Raw genomic sequence first — 12,454 nt, forward strand, 5'->3', positions numbered from 1 at the left:
AGGGAGATATCTATACACTGACTGGTGTCTCTCAGTCCCCTCTCTCTCTCAGGGAGATATCTGTATATTGGCTGGTGTCTCTCAGTCCCTCTCTCTCTCAGGGAGATATCTGTACACTGACTGGTGTCTCTCAGTCCCCTCTCTCTCTCTCAGGGAGATATCTGTACACTGACTGGAGTCTCTCAGTCCCCTCTCTCTCTCAGGGAGATATCTGTATACTGACTGGCGTCTCTCAGTCCCCTCTCGCTCTCAGCGAGATATCTGTACACTGACTGGTGTCTCTCAGTCCCCACTCTCTCTCAGGGAGATATCTGTACACTGACTGGTGTCTCTCAGTCCCCTCTCTCTCTCAGGGAGATATCTGTACACTGACTGGTGTCTCTCAGTCCCCTCTCTCTCTCTCAGGGAGATATCTGTACACTGACTGGTGTCTCTCAGTCCCCTCTATCTCAGGGAGATATCCGTACACTGACTGGTGCCTCTCAGTCTCCTCTCTCTCTCAGGGAGATATCTGTACACTGACTGGTGTCTCTCAGTCCCCTCTCTCTCTCTGGGAGATATCTGTACACTGACTGGTGTCTATCAGTCCCCTCTCTCTCAGGGAGATATCTGTATACTGACTGGTGTCTCTCAGTCCCCTCTCTCTCAGGGAGATATCTGTACACTGACTGGTGTCTCTCAGTCCCCTCTCTCTCAGGGAGATATCTGTACACTGACTGGTGTCTCTCAGTCCCCTCTCTCTCTCTGGGAGATATCTGTACACTGACTGGTGTCTCTCAGGCCCCTCTCTCTCAGGGAGATATCTGTACACTGATGGGTGTCTCTCAGTCCTCTCTCTCTCAGGGAGGTATCTGTACACTGACTGGTGTCTCTCAGTCCCCTCTCTCTCTCAGGGAGATATCTGTACACTGACTGGTGTCTCTCAGTCCCCCCTCAGGGAGATATCTGTACACTGACTGGTGTCTCTCAGTCCCCTCTCTCTCTCAGGGCGATATCTGTAGACTTACTGGTGTCTCTCAGTCCCCTCTCTCTCAGGGAGATATCTGTAGACTTACTGGTGTCTCTCAGTCCCCTCTCTCTCTCAGGGAGATATCTATACACTGACTGGTGTCTCTCAGTCCCCTCTCTCTCTCAGGGAGATATCTGTACACTGACTGGTGTCTCTCAGTTCCCTCTCTCTCTCAGGGAGATATCTATACACTGACTGGTGTCTCTAAGTCCCCTCTCTCTCTCAGGGAGATATCTGTACACTGACTGGAGTCTCTCAGTCCCCTCTCTCTCTCTCAGGGAGATATCTGTACACTGACTGGTGTCTCTCAGTCCCCTCTCTCTCTCTCAGGGAGATATCTGTACACTGACTGGTGTCTCTCAGTCTCCTCTCTCTCAGGGAGATATCTGTATACTGACTGGTGTCTCTCAGTCCCCTCTCTCTCAGGGAGATATCTGTACACTGACTGGTGTCTCTCAGTCCCCTCTCTCTCTCAGGGAGATATCTGTACACTGACTGATGTCTCTCAGTCCCCTCTCTCTCAGGGAGATATCTGTACACTGACTGGTGTCTCTCAGTCCCCTCTCTCTCTCAGGGAGATATCTGTACACTGACTGGTGTCTCTCAGTCCCCTCTCTCTCAGGGAGATATCTGTACACTGACTGGTGTCTCTCAGTCCCCTCTCTCTCAGGGAGATATCTGTACACTGACTGGTGTCTCTCAGTCCCCTCTCTCTCTCAGGGAGATATCTGTACACTGACTGGTGTCTCTCAGTCCCCTCTCTCTCTCAGGGAGATATCTGTACACTGACTGGTGTCTCTCAGTCCCCTCTCTCTCAGGGAGATATCTGTACACTGACTGGTGTCTCTCAGTCCCCTCTCTCTCTCTGGGAGATATCTGTACACTGACTGGTGTCTCTCAGTCCCCTCTCTCTCAGAGAGATATCTGTATACTGACTGGTGTCTCTCAGTCCCCTCTCTCTCAGGGAGATATCTGTACACTGATGGGTGTCTCTCAGTCCTCTCTCTCTCAGGGAGATATCTGTACACTGACTGGTGTCTCTCAGTCCCCTCTCTCTCAGGGAGATATCTGTACACTGACTGGTGTCTCTCAGTCCCCTCTCTCTCTCTGGGAGATATCTGTACACTGACTGGTGTCTCTCAGTCCCCACTCTCTCAGGGAGATATCTGTATACTGACTGGTGTCTCTCAGTCCCCTCTCTCTCAGGGAGATATCTGTACACTGACTGGTGTCTCTCAGTTCCCTCTCTCTCTCAGGGAGATATCTATACACTGACTGGTGTCTCTCAGTCCCCTCTCTCTCTCAGGGAGATATCTGTACACTGACTGGTGTCTCTCAGTCCCCACTCAGAGAGATATCTGTACACTGACTGGAGTCTCTCAGTCCCCTCTCTCTCTCTCAGGGAGATAGCTGTCCACTGACTGGTGTCTCTCAGTCTCCTCTCTCTCAGGGAGATATCTGTACACTGACTGGTGCCTCTCAGTCCCCTCTCTCTCTCTGGGAGATATCTGTACACTGACTGGTGTCTCTCAGTCCCCTCTCTCTCTCTCAGGGAGATATCTGTACACTGACTGGTGTCTCTCAGTCCCCTCTCTCTCTCTCAGGGAGATATCTGTACACTGACTGGTGTCTCTCAGTCCCCTCTCACTCAGGGAGATATCTGTATACTGACTGGTGTCTCTCAGTCCCCTCTCTCTCAGGGAGATATCTGTACACTGACTGGTGTCTCTCAGTCCCCTCTCTCTCAGGGAGATATCTGTACACTGACTGGTGTCTCTCAGTCCCCTCTCTCTCAGGGAGATATCTGTACACTGACTGGTGTCTCTCAGTCCCCTCTATCTCAGGGAGATATCTGCACACTGACTGGTGTCTCTCAGTCCTCTCTCTCTTAGGGAGATATCTGTACACTGACTGGTGTCTCTCAGTCCCCTCTCACTCTCTCAGGGAGATATCTGTACACTGACTGGTGTCTCTCAGTCCCCTCTCTCTCTCAGGGAGATATCTGTACACTGACTGGTGTCTCTCAGTCCCATCTCTCTCTCAGGGAGATATCTGTACACTGACTGGTGTCTCTCAGTCCCCTCTCTCTCAGGGAGATATTTGTACACTGACTGGTGTCTTTCAGTCCCCTCTCACTCTCTCAGGGAGATATCTGTACACTGACTGGTGTCTCTCAGTCCCTCTCTCAGGGAGATATCTGTACACTGACTGGTGTCTCTCAGTCCCCTCTCTCTCTCAGGGAGATATCTGTACACTGACTGGTGTCTCTCAGTCCCCTCTCTCTCAGGGAGATATTTGTACACTGACTGGTGTCTTTCAGTCCCCTCTCTCTCTCAGGGTGATATCTGTACACTGACTGGTGTCTCTCAGTCCCCTCTCTCTCAGGGAGATATTTGTACACTGACTGGTGTCTTTCAGTCCCCTCTCTCTCTCAGGGAGATATCTGTACACTAACTGGTGTCTCTCAGTCCTCTCCCTCTCAGGGAGATATCATGTACACTGACTGGTGTCTCTCAGTCCCCTCTCTCTCTCTCAGGGAGATATCTGTATACTGACTGGTGTCTCTCAGTCCCTCTCTCTCAGGGAGATATCTGTACACAAACTGGTGTCTCTCAGTCCCCTCTCTCTCTCAGGGAGATATCTGTACACTGACTGGTGCCTCTCAGTCCCCTCTCTCTCTCTGAGGGAGATATCTGTACACTGACTGGTGTCTCTCAGTCCCCTCTCTCTCTCAGGGAGATATCTGTATACTGACTGGTGTCTCTCAGTCCCTCTCTCTCAGGGAGATATCTGTACACAAACTGGTGTCTCTCAGTCCCCTCTCTCTCTCAGGGAGATATCTGTACACTGACTGGTGTCTCTCAGTCCCCTCCCACTCTCAGGGATATATCTGTACACTGACTGGTGTCTCTCAGTCCCCTCTCTCTCAGGGAGATATCTGTACACTGACTGGTGTCCCTCAGTCCCCTCTCAGGGAGATATCTGTAGACTGACTGGTGTCTCTCAGTCCCCTCTCTCTCAGGGAGATATCTGTACACTGACTGGTGTCTCTCAGTCCCCTCTCAGGGAGATATCTGTAGACTGACTGGTGTCTCTCAGTCCCCTCTCTCTCTCAGGGAGATATCTGTAGACTGACTGGTGTCTCTCAGTCCCCTCTCTCTCAGGGAGGTATCTGTACACTGACTGGTGTCTCTCAGTCCTCTCTCTCTTAGGGAGATATCTATACACTGACTGGTGTCTCTCAGTCCCCTCTCTCTCTCTCAGGGAGATATCTGTACACTGACTGGTGTCTCTCAGTCCCCTCTCTCTCTCAGGGAGATATCTGTACACTAACTGGTGTCTCTCAGTCCTCTCCCTCTCAGGGAGATATCATGTACACTGACTGGTGTCTCTCAGTCCCCTCTCTCTCTCTCAGGGAGATATCTGTATACTGACTGGTGTCTCTCAGTCCCTCTCTCTCAGGGAGATATCTGTACACAAACTGGTGTCTCTCAGTCCCCTCTCTCTCTCAGGGAGATATCTGTACACTGACTGGTGTCTCTCAGTCCCCTCTCTCTCTCTCAGGGAGATATCTGTACACTGACTGGTGTCTCTCAGTCCCCTCTCTCTCTCTGAGGGAGATATCTGTACACTGACTGGTGTCTCTCAGTCCCCTCTCTCGCTCAGGGAGATATCTGTATACTGACTGGTGTCTCTCAGTCCCTCTCTCTCAGGGAGATATCTGTACACAAACTGGTGTCTCTCAGTCCCCTCTCTCTCTCAGGGAGATATCTGTACACTGACTGGTGTCTCTCAGTCCCCTCCCACTCTCAGGGATATATCTGTACACTGACTGGTGTCTCACAGTCCCCTCTCTCTCAGGGAGATATCTGTACACTGACTGGTGTCCCTCAGTCCCCTCTCTCACTCAGGGAGATATCTGTACACTGACTGGTGTCTCTCAGTCCCCTCTCAGGGAGATATCTGTAGACTGACTGGTGTCTCGCAGTCCCCTCTCTCTCTCAGGGAGATATCAGTACACTGACTGGTGTCTCTCAGTCACCTCTCTCTCTCAGGGAGATATCTGTACACTGACTCTCAGTCCCCTCTCTCTCAGGGAGATATCTGTACACTGACTGGTGTCTCTCAGTCTCTCTCTCTCTCTCTCAGGGTGATATCTGTACACTGACTGGTGTGTCTCAGTCCCCTCTCTCTCTCAGGGAGATATCTGTACACTGACTGGTGTCTCTCAGTCCGCTCTCTCTCTCAGGGAGATATCTGTATACTGACTGGTGTCTCGCAGTCCCCTCTCTCTCTCAGGGAGATATCTGTACACTGACTGGTGTCACTCAGTCCCCTCTCTCTCTCAGGGAGATATCTGTACACTGACTGGTGTCTCTCAGTCCCCTCTCTCTCTCAGGGAGATATCTGTACACTGACTGGTGTCTCTCAGTCCCCTCTCTCTCAGGGAGATATCTGTACACTGACTGGTGTCTCTCAGTCCCCTCTCTCAGGGAGATATCTGTACACTGACTGGTGTCTCTCAGTCCCCTCTCTCTCTCAGGGAGATATCTGTACACTGACTGGTGTCTCTCAGTCCCCTCTCTCTCTCTCTGGGAGATATCTGTACACTGACTGGTGTCTCTCAGTCCCCTCTCTCTCTCAGGGAGATATCTGTACACTGACTGGTGTCTCTCAGTCCCCTCTCTCTCTCAGGAAGATATCTGTACACTGACTGGTGTCTCACAGTCCCCTCTCTCTCAGGGAGATATCTGTACACTGACTGGTGTCTCTCAGTCTCTCTCTCTCAGGGAGATATCTGTACACTGACTGGTGTCTCTCAGTCCTCTCTCTCTCTCTCTCAGGGAGATATCTGTACACTGACTGGTGTCTCTCAGTCCCCTCTCTCTCAGGGAGATATCTGTACACTGACTGGTGTCTCTCAGTCCCCTCTCTCTCTCTCAGGGAGATATCTGTACACTGACTGGTGTCTCTCAGTCCCTCTTTCTCTCAGGGAGATATCTGTACACTGACTGGTGTCTCTCAGTCCCTCTCTCTCAGGGAGATATCTGTACACTGACTGGGTCACTCAGTCCTCTCTCTCTCTCAGGGAGATATCTGTACACTGACTGGTGTCTCTCAGTCCCCTCTCTCTCTCTCAGGGAGATATCTGTACACTGACTGGTGTCTCTCAGTCCCCTCTCTCTCAGGGAGATATCTGTACACTGACTGGTGTCTCTCAGTCCCCTCTCTCTCTCTCAGGGAGATATCTGTACACTGACTGGTGTCTCTAAGTCCCCTCTCTCTCTCTCAGGGAGATATCTGTACACTGACTGGTGTCTCTCAGTCCCCTCTCTCTCTCTCAGGGAGATATCTGTACACTGACTGGTGTCTCTCAGTCCCCTCTCTCTCTCTCAGGGAGATATCTGTACACTGACTGGTGTCTCTCAGTCCCCTCTCTCTCTCTGGGAGATATCTGTACACTGACTGGTGTCTCTCAGTCCCCTCTCTCTCAGGGAGATATCTGTATACTGACTGGTGTCTCTCAGTCCCCTCTCTCTCAGGGAGATATCTGTACACTGACTGGTGTCTCTCAGTCCCCTCTCTCTCAGGGAGAAATCTGTACACTGACTGGTGTCTCTCAGTCCCCTCTCTCTCTCTGGGAGATATCTGTACACTGACTGGTGTCTCAGTCCCCTCTCTCTCAGGGAGATATCTGTACACTGATGGGTGTCTCTCAGTCCTCCCTCTCTCAGGGAGATATCTGTACACTGACTGGTGTCTCTCAGTCCCCTCTCTCTCTCAGGGAGATATCTGCACACTGACTGGTGTCTCTCAGTCCCCTCTCAGGGAGATATCTGTACACTGACTGGTGTCTCTCAGTCCCCTCTCTCTCTCAGGGAGATATCTGTAGACTTACTGGTGTCTCTCAGTCCCCTCTCTCTCTCAGGGAGATATCTGTAGACTTACTGGTGTCTCTCAGTCCCCTCTCTCTCTCAGGGAGATATCTATACACTGACTGGTGTCTCTCAGTCCCCTCTCTCTCTCAGGGAGATATCTGTACACTGACTGGTGTCTCTCAGTCCCCTTTCTCTCTCAGGGAGATATCTGTAGACTGACTGGTGTCTCTCAGTCAATCATCTCTTACTCTTCTAAACTCCAGTGGATACAAGCATAGCCTGTCCAACCTTTCCTCATAAAAAGACAACCCCCTCTCTCTCTCTCTCAGCGAGATATCTGTACACTGACTGGTGTCTCACAGTCCCCTCTCTCTCTCAGGGAGATATCTGTACACTGACTGGTGTCTCTCAGTCCCCTCTCTCTCTCTGAGGGAGATATCTGTACACTGACTGGTGTCTCTCAGTCCCCTCTCTCTCTCAGGGAGATATCTGTACACTGACTGGTGTCTCTCAGTCCCCTCTCTCTCTCAGGGAGATATTTGTACACTGACTGGTGTCTCTCAGTCCCCTCTCTCTCTCAGGGAGATATTGGTACACTGACTGGTGTCTCTCAGTCCCCTCTCTCTCTCAGGGAGATATCTGTACACTGACTGGTGTCTCTCAGTCCCCTCTCTCTCTCAGGGAGATATCTGTACACTGACTGGTGTCTCTCAGTCCTCTCTCTCTCTCAGGGAGATATCTGTACACTGACTGGTGTCTCTCAGTCCCTCTCTCTCTCAGGGAGATATCTGTACACTGACTGGTGTCTCTCAGTCCCTCTCTCTCTCTCAGGGAGATATCTGTACACTGACTGGTGTCTCTCAGTCCCCTCTCTCTCAGGGAGATATCTGTACACTGACTGGTGTCTCTCAGTCCCCTCTCTCTCTCAGGGAGATATCTGTACACTGACTGGTGTCTCTCAGTCCCCTCTCTCTCTCTCAGGGAGATATCTGTACACTGACTGGTGTCTCTCAGTCCCCTCTCTCTCTCCAGGGAGATATCTGTACACTGACTGGTGTCTCTCAGTCCCTCTCTCAGGGAGATATCTGTACACTGACTGGTGTCTCTCAGTCCCCTCTCTCTCTCTCAGGGAGATATCTGTACACTGACTGGTGTCTCTCAGTCCCCTCTCTCTCAGGGAGATATCTGTACACTGACTGGTGTCTCTCAGTCCCCTCTCTCTCTCTCAGGGAGATATCTGTACACTGACTGGTGTCTCTCAGTCCCCTCTCTCTCTCAGGGAGATATCTGTACACTGACTGGTGTCTCTCAGTCCCCTCTCTCTCTCTCAGGGAGATATCTGTACACTGACTGGTGTCTCTCAGTCCCTCTCTCTCTCAGGGAGATATATGAATGAGCCGGATTCTCTTACCAATAAGGTCGGGGACAGGCAATCCTCTGTGAGGTGACTTTACAAATCAGGAGACAGTTACATGGACATCTGACATATTTCTTCCCCGCTGGTGCATTCTTAATCGGCTGTGGGGGCAAATGAGGGTAAGACAGTGAAAGGCACTTCAGCCACAGCGGCATCACACCCAGCGGGTACATTCCCCACTGCAGGTCCCCAAACACGTCACAGGGAACCAGCCCCTTCCCTCCCCCCCACCAGACTCCCCGGGATAGGGAACCTGCACCTCCCCCTCCGCAGCCCCCACCCCCAGATCCCCCCGGGACAGGGAATCTGCACCTGCCCTCCCCCCACCCCCTCCCCTTCCCCCCACCCCGGCACAGGGATCCAGCACCTCCCCTTCCCCACCCCACCCCAGACCTCCCCCTCCCCACCCCCCCGGACCCCCAGCTCCGACCCCCCCACCGGACCCCCAGCTCCGACGCCCCCCCACCCCAGACCCCCAGCTCCGCCTTCCCCAGACCCCCCAGCTCCGCCTTCCCCAGACCCCCAGCTCCCACCCTCCCCAGACCCCCAGCTCCGCCTTCCCCAGACCCCCAGCTCCAACCCCAGACCCCCAGCTCCCACCCTCCCCAGACCCCCAGCTCCAACCCTCCCCAGACCCCCAGCTCCCACCCTCCCCAGACCCCCAGCTCCAACCCTCCCCAGACCCCCAGCTCCCACCCTCCCCAGACCCCCAGCTCCCACCCCCCCCAGACCCCCAGCTCCGCCCTCCCCAGACCCCCAGCTCCCACCTTCCCCAGACCCCCCCAGCTCCCACCCTCCCCAGACCCCCCAGCTCCCACCCTCCCCAGACCCCCAGCTCCCACCCTCCCCAGACCCCCAGCTCCCACCCCCCCCAGACCCCCAGCTCCCACCCTCCCCAGACCCCCAGCTCCCACCCTCCCCAGACCCCCAGCTCCCACCCCCCCCAGACCCCCCAGCTCCCACCCTCCCCAGACCCCCAGCTCCCACCCTCCCCAGACCCCCCAGCTCCCACCCTCCCCAGACCCCCCAGCTCCCACCCCCCCCAGACCCCCAGCTCCCACCCTCCCCAGACCCCCAGCTCCCACCCTCCCCAGACCCCCAGCTCCCACCCCCCCCAGACCCCCAGCTCCCACCCTCCCCAGACCCCCAGCTCCCACCCTCCCCAGACCCCCAGCTCCCACCCTCCCCAGACCCCCAGCTCCGCCCTCCCCAGACCCCCAGCTCCCACCCTCCCCAGACCCCCAGCTCCGCCCTCCCCAGACCCCCAGCTCCCACCCTCCCCAGACCCCCAGCTCCCACCCTCCCCAGACCCCAGCTCCCACCCTCCCCAGACCCCCAGCTCCCACCCTCCCCAGACCCCCAGCTCCCACCCTCCCCAGACCCCCAGCTCCCACCCTCCCCAGACCCCCAGCTCCAACCCCAGACCCCCAGCTCCAACCCCAGACCCCCAGCTCCCACCCTCCCCAGACCCCCAGCTCCAACCCCAGACCCCCAGCTCCAACCCCAGACCCCCAGCTCCCACCCTCCCCAGACCCCCCAGCTCCGCCCTCCCCAGACCCCCAGCTCCCACCCTCCCCAGACCCCCAGCTCCCACCCTCCCCAGACCCCCAGCTCCAACCCTCCCCAGACCCCCAGCTCCCACCCTCCCCAGACCCCCAGCTCCCACCCTCCCCAGACCCCCCAGCTCCCACCCTCCCCAGACCCCCCAGCTCCCACCCTCCCCAGACCCCCAGCTCCGCCTTCCCCAGACCCCCAGCTCCGCCTTCCCCAGACCCCCCAGCTCCGCCCTCCCCAGACCCCCAGCTCCCACCCTCCCCAGACCCCCAGCTCCCACCCTCCCCAGACCCCCAGCTCCCACCCTCCCCAGACCCCCAGCTCCGCCCTCCCCAGACCCCCAGCTCCCACCCTCCCCAGACCCCCAGCTCCGCCCTCCCCAGACCCCCAGCTCCCACCCTCCCCAGACCCCCAGCTCCCACCCTCCCCAGACCCCCAGCTCCCACCCTCCCCAGACCCCCAGCTCCCACCCTCCCCAGACCCCCAGCTCCCACCCTCCCCAGACCCCCAGCTCCCACCCTCCCCAGACCCCCAGCTCCCACCCTCCCCAGACCCCCAGCTCCCACCCTCCCCAGACCCCCAGCTCCCACCCTCCCCAGACCCCCCAGCTCCACCCTCCCCAGACCCCCAGCTCCACCCCCAGACCCCCAGCTCCAACCCCAGACCCCCAGCTCCCACCCTCCCCAGACCCCCCAGCTCCGCCCTCCCCAGACCCCCAGCTCCAACCCCAGACCCCCAGCTCCAACCCCAGACCCCCAGCTCCCACCCTCCCCAGACCCCCAGCTCCCACCCTCCCCAGACCCCCAGCTCCAACCCCAGACCCCCAGCTCCAACCCCAGACCCCCAGCTCCAACCCCAGACCCCCAGCTCCAACCCCAGACCCCCAGCTCCACACCCCACTCCCCCCAGACCCCCAGCTCCAACCCCAGACCCCCAGCTCCAACCCCAGACCCCCAGCTCCAACCCCAGACCCCCCAGCTCCAACCCCCCCCAGACCCCCAGCTCCAACCCCAGACCCCCAGCTCCAACCCCAGACCCCCAGCTCCACACCCCACTCCCCCCAGACCCCCAGCTCCCCCCACTCCCCCCAGACCCCCAGCTCCAACCCCAGACCCCCAGCTCCACACCCCACTCCCCCCAGACCCCCAGCTCCAACCCCAGACCCCCAGCTCCAACCCCAGACCCCCAGCTCCACACCCCACTCCCCCCAGACCCCCAGCTCCAACCCCAGACCCCCAGCTCCAACCCCAGACCCCCAGCTCCACACCCCAGACCCCCAGCTCCACACCCCAGACCCCCAGCTCCACACCCCAGACCCCCAGCTCCACACCCCACTCCCCCAGACCCCCAGCTCCAACCCCAGACCCCCAGCTCCACACCCCACTCCCCCCAGACCCCCAGCTCCGCCCCCGGACCCCCCGCTCTCACCGTTGCTTCGTTGCAGATGCCACACTTGACCACGTGTTGCTGCATTTTGCCCTCCACGTTGATGAGGGATTGACAGACCCGACAGTTAATCATGGGGCTGGTCCCACTGTCCGGACTGGTCAGCGGGGAGTAGGGGGGAGGGTCCTCGGTCGGACACACGGCCGGAACATTCTCCGAGACTTCCTCAAACCCTGAAACACACCCGGGGGGAGTGGGGTCAGAACCAGGAAACAGGGCTGGGCCCAGCAACAAGACAGAAACCCGAGCCCCGCTATCCCGGATACCCCCTCAAAACCTCCCCATCCCGGATACCCCCTCAAAACCTCCCCATCCCGGATACCCCCTCAAAACCTCCCCATCCCGGATACCCCCTCAAAACCTCCCCATCCCGGATACCCCCTCCAACCCTCCCCATCCCGGATACCCCCTCAAAACCTCCCCATCCCGGATACCCCCTCCAACCCTCCCTATCCCGGATACCCCCTCAAAACCTCCCTATCCCGGATACCCCCTCAAAACCTCCCTATCCCGGATACCCCCTCAAAACCTCCCCATCCCGGATACCCCCTCAAAACCTCCCTATCCCGGACACCCCCTCAAACCCTCCCTATCCCGGATACCCCCTCAAAACCTCCCCATCCCGGACACCCCCTCAAAACCTCCCTATCCCGGATACCCCCTCAAAACCTCCCCATCCCGGATACCCCCTCAAAACATCCCTATCCCGGACACCCCCTCCAACCCTCCCTATCCCGGACACCCACTACAAACCCCTACACCCCTCCCTATCCCGGACACCCCCTACACCCCTCCCTATCCCGGATACCCCCTCAAAACCCCCTACACCCCTCCCTATCCCGGATACCCCCTCAAAACCCCCTACACCCCTCCCTATCCCGGACACCCCCTCCAACCCTCCCTATCCCGGATACCCCCTCAAAACCCCCTCCAACCCTCCCTATCCCGGATACCCACTACAAACCCGCTACACCCCTCCCTATCCCGAATACCCCCTCAAAACCTCCCCATCCCGGATACCCCCTCAAAACCTCCCTATCCCGGACACCCCCTCCAACACTCCCTATCCCGGGCACCCACTACACCCCTCCCTATCCCGGATACCCCCTCAAAAACCCCCCTACACCCCTCCCTATCCCGGATACCCCC

The 12,454-nt window shown here is 57.4% G+C and overlaps 1 protein-coding gene across 1 annotated transcript in view; it reads right to left on the reverse strand.

The window, feature by feature from the left end:
• LOC144676655 (type 1 phosphatidylinositol 4,5-bisphosphate 4-phosphatase-like) overlaps positions 1-11,478 on the reverse strand; it is a gene marked incomplete at its 5' end in the record, with an annotated part of 66,332 nt that extends 54,854 nt beyond the window's left edge. The window contains 2 exon segments of the mRNA XM_078537024.1: positions 8,300-8,406; positions 11,288-11,478. Of these exon segments, the coding sequence (XP_078393150.1) occupies positions 8,300-8,406; positions 11,288-11,478 (298 nt within the window).
• Between the last annotated feature and the right edge of the window lie 976 nt (positions 11,479-12,454).

Source organism: Cetorhinus maximus, unplaced genomic scaffold (assembly GCF_964194155.1).
Source record: "Cetorhinus maximus unplaced genomic scaffold, sCetMax3.hap1.1 HAP1_SCAFFOLD_1792, whole genome shotgun sequence".
Taxonomy (NCBI): Eukaryota; Metazoa; Chordata; class Chondrichthyes; order Lamniformes; family Cetorhinidae; genus Cetorhinus; species Cetorhinus maximus.